This window comes from Ceratina calcarata, unplaced genomic scaffold (assembly GCF_001652005.2).
Source record: "Ceratina calcarata isolate Rehan_Ccalc_2016 unplaced genomic scaffold, ASM165200v1 scaffold86.2, whole genome shotgun sequence".
Lineage (NCBI taxonomy): Eukaryota > Metazoa > Arthropoda > Insecta > Hymenoptera > Apidae > Ceratina > Ceratina calcarata.
In genome coordinates, this window is record NW_017179946.1 from 518,130 (window position 1) to 524,704 (window position 6,575).

The window sequence follows — 6,575 nt, forward strand, 5'->3', positions numbered from 1 at the left end:
TTGCACACTATATGCATTCTTTATATTTTCTATAACTCAAATTCTTTTTATGAAACCTGCAATTTATTTGCAAATCCTTTTAAAACGAAAACAGTTTTTCGATTGAATTTATATATTTCAAAAATATTTTCATACAATCCTAAATGGGGGGGATTGAAGGAGTGGGTAAAACGAGATGCAACATGAACCGAGAAAGAACGGCGACAACTGATGAATTGAAAAGGCGAAAGGCGAGAACGGAGGGTCGGTCGATGGCGCAAGGTCGTTCAGTATCAACGGCCTTTCCGAGGAACCCCTCGCACGGAGTGTCTCGGAGCCAATCCTCCGTTACCCGATACGATTCATTAAGGAGACATAGGGTTGGCGTGTTTTGACGTTCGACACGGCATAAATCAGGAACCTAACTACGTACCCACACCCCAGGAGTCGGGTTAGAAAATTTCAAGGGCGCAACCTTGCCGCGATCCTTTTGTCGGCACTGACCCATTTAACGTATCCTACGCTTCGCCGTTTAAGCGTATCCTATTTTTCAGGCCGCACGTTCCGCGGTGCAACAGACCCTCGAAATCGAGGATTTATTAATCCCAATACCGCAACTATCTATTGGCTTTCCCGCGCGTCTGTGTATCTCGTGTTTCCACAGTCGACCGAAGGAACATATGTATCGGTCTGACGTTTGCAAAAAAATATTATCCGGTTTCATTAATTCCGAGATATCATCCAATATCGATACTCGTACGTTATTTCCTCTTTTTCCATGAAATATCACTTCTTTCAATTTCTTTGATATACGCTCTCATACCATTTGAGAATCTTTTAGTTAAATCCTAACGTAGCTACGAAAATGCAATTCCTCTTTTCTACGTATAATTGTAATTAATTAAAATGTTCAGCAATTAGAAAATTCGAATATATAATAATCTCTGATTTTATGTATTATCTACATATCCACTACTACTAAAGGATATTTTTATGTGTGTTTGTGTGTGTGTCCGTCTGCCTTAGCAAGGGTAACTCGCCCGGAGGGCTTACATTAGCCAAGCTCGTCCTCAGCTAGTTATTTTCTAAAATAACATTACAAATGTATCACTCTGTGTAAAAATTCAGTCTTTCAATAAATATAAATTAACAAACGCGCGTATCGATTGCCCTATTCAACATTTCAGATCATTTTGATGAACGGGTTACGCCGTATTTTCTTATACTAGTTATTCGCGCATTACTTATGCAATCAGTCGCATGGATCGATATATCTTTAACGAAGTTACCGCGATTAAATTTTCTAATAGCCCCCGCGAGATTCACCAGCTGCGAACAATGGAGAAAAAGAATCGAGAGGCCATAATTACCCTGCCGTGATACGACGGCGAGAACTTCGTTTAATATCCCGCGGTTGTTTCGTTTTATTCCAACTAATTTCAACCACCCATTTTAAATTAGCCGCGCGTCACGTCCACCCGTGGAGCTTGCCGTATCGCGAATCGATATTCCGGTTTAATCACCGGCTTTTCAAGCATAGATATACCTACTTTTTCTCCCAGCCCCTGCTGATCTCCAATCTGTACGATAGAGTTATCTCTCGCGTGAAAGAACGAACGTGTAAAAATTCGGGAAGCAAACGAGGATACGATTTTATTTTACTTGCAATCATTATCGTCATTCGTCGAACCGCGATTTCAGATTACGTTAAATTATTCCGTTTCTCGTCGCGAAATGAGAGAAACGAGCAGCGAAGAATTCGTCGGACGAAAGGGCTACCTAGCGTGCGCATAAATGCGAAAGCGAAGTGCGGTGAACCGAAGAAAAAAAAAGTAGGAACAAAAAAACGAGAAGAAAAAGAGAAAGAGAGAGCGAGGAAAGGGGGAAGAGAAAAAAGGGATCGTGGACGAGGCCGCCTCTAATGAGAACTCGAGCGATTTTCCATCGGTTTTCCAGGCCGGCGAAGGTCACGACCGAACCGCGAAAAATGAGGAAATGTCCTCTGTTTCTGTTCAACCCTCCGATTCACGGCATTTAAAACGCGCGCAATAGAAAGAACCGTATCCTCTCTGGGTAACTAACACGCGGAACGAGGGTGAAGCGTGAAATTAGCGTGAGAGAGAGAAATGAGAGAAGAGAAATGGAGGGGCAGAGATGAAAACAGGATTCTAGGGAGAAAATAATGAGCCAGCTCGTTGTTGTTATTACGTATGTTACTCGTTCGGGGGTTCAACGTGTCTGACTGGCAAGCATTGTCTCCGCTTTTCAGGTGGCAGCGTAGCTCAAGGACAACGTGGGACAATGGATATTCAACTCTTCGATTCGAGCTGTTTCTTTTTCTCATTTACCACTTCTGTGTGCTGTTGTGCTCTCGAATTAAACCTCGAAAGGAATATTTATGATTACGTACAATCGTGGACGACATTAAGTGGACACGCTTCAACGTGGAACAATTTCTTTAATATTGAATTATCGAAGATCTCTAACCAGTCTCTAATCTTAAATCAGTGAGTAGAGATTATAACGTGAACAGAAATTGGATCATTTACTGCATTCAATAAAATTTGAATCTCAGAATTGCATGAAAAGTTTAGTGAAATATTGTTTGAAAATAGAAAAGTGTGAAGTGGCTGTGCTCACTTTCTAAACACACGCCGCAAGTACAAAAATGTTTTACAAGAAATTTCCATGCACTGTGAAAGCTACATACCTGTGTACTGACTAAGGGTAATTATATAAGCAACGAGAATTTTGTACAGGCACACAAACACGGGATAAGCAGATGTTTATACAACTGCGACATGTGCCAAGGCATAAACGGTGTGTATGGATACAGTTTTGCCACCCGGTGGTGGTTGTTAGATATGCAGAGCCGGGTACACGTGTATCTAAGCAAATGAGCCATAATCTGGTGGCAAAACAGAAGCGTGCCTTATCTCGCGACTTCTGCTTCCGCTCTTAACGACCCCTTTTGCCCTTTTCCAATTATGCGACCAGCCTGGCAGCGGGACGGTTCTTTGAACCCTGCCCTGCCCCAGCAGTGCACGCGTGAATAAATACACTTTTCGCAAGTTGCGGAACAAACCGTCGAGGCACGCGGAAGATCGGCCAGATGTTAAGCGACGATATGAACGTTAGATGCTACTTGTGCAACGCGTTCCATCGGACCTATCCTCCGCCGGAAATAGATTCAAGTACATGGACACCGATGGCTCGCTTGCTTACAATTATGCATCGACTCGATTCCCCAAGGCTGTTCGTCCACGATCGCAGAGCGACGCGTGGGGCGTTTGAACCGTTCACGCTTGCATGCGTCTTAAAATAGTTAGAACACTTCCTCGGGCTTCGAAACGAACGCTTACAAGTTTGCGTCTGTTTAAAAAAATCATTAAACATTTCCCTACAAAGCTCTCTTTCAACTATGGCTTCTAATAAAAATAATAAAGGAAAGACTCGGCGAATTTTATTGCGAGTTCACGTGTTTTGCGTTCAAAGTCATGACGACGTTGATCAGGGTTGGGAATCGCGTTGGGGCGCGACGCTAATGGTAGTTTGCCGATGGCACGTGCATGACGATCAACCTAAATCGCGAGAAACGCTTTCATCGCGAAAAATAATAGACCCTTCGATCTTTATCGAGCGAGGAGGAACTATCACTGGTTAGATACGAATTATGCGTGACTTGCACAAGTTTTCAATTCGTTTATCTTGTCTAATAAAATATTTGATCGTAACTGTACTGAATACTTACTATTCGAGGAAAACATACTAAGACGAGATAGAGAGAGAGAGAGAGAGAGAGAGAGAGAGAGAGAGAGAGAGAAATCACATGGCGGCGGTATTTCATAATAAAGTGACGTCAGACGCGCGTGCAGCGGAACTATTACAGTAGATCATGAATCTTAAACTTGAAAAAATCGTCTAGGATATCTGAATCTATTTCCAGTTTGTCGCATTTATAGTAATTTCAAAATAAAATATCATCTCGGTTATTTATTTCTAAAATCATATATCTAGATACGAAGGCAGCTGAATTTTAACTTTGTACAAACACTTTGACTGCCAAACAAAATATTACTTTCAATTAAAAAGTGTATAATGATACATTTTCACATTTTATTAGCCTTATGTGCTGTTAATTATCTTTCGAAATATCACAGCCAAATAACAGACAACATATCCATCACCCTGATCTGGGTAATACAGCTCATTGAAAACATTATGCGTCTCTTGAATTTGGCAGTCAAAAGTATTAAAGAGTATAATGACGATGCGATGTCTGAAAATGATATCCTATTGAATTTGTGGCTGAACGATTTAATCTGGGACGAGTGGACAGATGCGACTGTTGTACGAACGTAAAAACGAGTTGAGTTTCGCGTAAGTTGACCAAATATCGATCGGTCTGCAACGGAGGGCCTAGGCGCTTAAAGTGGAATAATACAATTCCAGAAACACTACAACGGTTCGACGGGGAACGGTGAAATGGCCGGTGAAGTGCGCGTGTCATTCCTCCGTAAAATCGTAGAATAGCGGGCGTCAATTGATCTACAAGGCTCTAAAGAATTTACAACCCGTCGCTTATCCCGAGATACCATCGTCGCTTGTTAATCGCATGATTGCTGTAATTCACCTTCACTATACGTCAGCTGCGACCATTCTATCGGTGCAAACATGCAGTATAGCTCATTACCCCTGCGATATTTAAATTAATAAAATACTCGGTTTCGAAGAATTGTGAAATGTTTTGGAAATAGTAGTTACGAAAGATTATGTCATTGTACCTCTACGAGCGATAGTATACGTGCGTTTTATTTTGTATAACACACGATTCATATTCGTATACACATTAAGATGGAATTAAGCACGTAATATACGATTGCGAGCCTCGCAGACACCCGCAATTTGCTGTTCGTTACGCAGTCGCACGAACGAAGCCATGCATGTTCTTTGAAAAACGATTAAATCGTGCCTGTCGAACAGCAGAGTTACGGCACGATGCACGAGGCGATTGGGGCGAGGGGTCCTCATTTGCCAGTCAAAACGAGAGAATTTTTAAAACGGTGACCGGCAAGGTCGCGGACAATCATTGACCAGTCGTCGCTTTCTCCTTCTTGTCTCCCTTCCTTTTTCCGTAGGTGAAAATGAAAACAATCTGTCACACCCAAGGCGAGAACCGCGCTCCGCGGGGAGAGAGCGTGCCGACGAGAACGAAAGTAAGAAACGTAAAGAGAATGTAATTCAAGTGCAAGGTTGTGGTTACTCGCGGATTGTTACAAAACTTGCGGATGTCGAGAGACCTTCGTGTAAACGAGAACTTTAGTACGATGACGTTATACATGACATACATATAGCACACGGCGGGGTAGAGAGAGAAGAAGAAAGAGAGAGACCGTTCAACGAAGGGGTCAATCGTACGTATTAATCATTGGGTAAATGCCACTTACATTTTCCCGTGATCCGCCATTCGGGCTGCGACGTGTCAGTGGACCAACGCGTCGTATTCGTGGCCTCCTCGAAACCGTCCCTCGTGTCTGGCAGCGGGCCGTGCTCGCACCTTCTACCACACGGTGCGGGAAACGGCTGATCCTACCGAAACGAATCCCGAACCGCGTAAAACACCACGGCGATCAGGAGGCGAGATCGGGCGGTGTACGCGGCGACATAGAGCCGGTTATTGTTCGTTGAAACGAATTAACGAGGAAAATAACCGCGTGCGCGATTCCAATTGTTTCGTACTATTCACCGCCGTCTCCGGCTGTCTCGCTCCTTCTCGCTCTGACCAGCCACGGACGTCGCACCAAACAAACGACTATCACCGCGATCGATTCACTGCGACGCGAACGCCCGACACGCGCGTCTCACGATGCGAAATTACGACGTTCTCTGAATTGTCTTCGCGTAATGATGCCACGAAACGAAACGTCTTTTTTCCGGCGAGAATGCAATTAGGACACTACAGCACTCCCGGCACAGACTGTCATTGATTGTTGACGAGCGTCCAGGTCGGTTGTGAGAAACACTACCGACATCTGCCGGTGGTTATGAATAGAGTCGCTCGGTCGAGGTAGTTTCGATTTGCAAGTAGGAAACTGCATAACAGCGTGGAGAAATTATCGCTCCAAAAACCTTCATGCTCCTGACTGAAATATTGGAAATAAGTTCATAAATCATGATTGTGAAAAGAATTTTTGGCGACTCGAAAAAAATTTTTTTACCATTTGATTGTCATTGTCTATGCTACCGACATAGTCACAACCGCGGAATGACATTAGCTTTGAAAGCGAATTAGAGAATGTGCTATTTTTAAGGATTTATTGGCTATACAGTCAATCCCAAAAGTTTATGCACTTTAGAAACGCATTTTTTAAAAAGAAATCAGACGTCGATAGAACATTGCTAATAATAAACAACAAAAAAAATTTTCGATTTTTCCGAGATTTTTCCAAGGGGTACCCCTTCAATTTCTTCCAAAATTTCGTTTTTTGCCAATAACTCCCAAACGGATGGATCTACGGGAAAATTGCATCAGACCTTTCTTGTAGAGGACGACGAGATCTACAATTTCCATATAAAAATTTTCCGCTAGCATGAAT

General features: G+C 42.9%; 1 protein-coding gene across 2 annotated transcripts in view; it reads right to left on the bottom strand.

Moving 5' to 3' along the window:
* mtd (TLD domain-containing protein mustard) overlaps positions 1 to 5,964 on the bottom strand; it is a 150,384-nt gene extending 144,420 nt beyond the window's left edge. For both annotated transcript variants that reach the window (XM_018035034.2, XM_018035032.2), the window contains exon 1: positions 5,427 to 5,964. In XM_018035034.2, coding sequence (XP_017890523.1) covers positions 5,427 to 5,446 — 20 coding nt within the window. In that variant the 5' untranslated portion in view covers positions 5,447 to 5,964. The remainder of the gene's footprint in view (positions 1 to 5,426) is intronic.
* Positions 5,965 to 6,575: the final 611 nt, after the last annotated feature.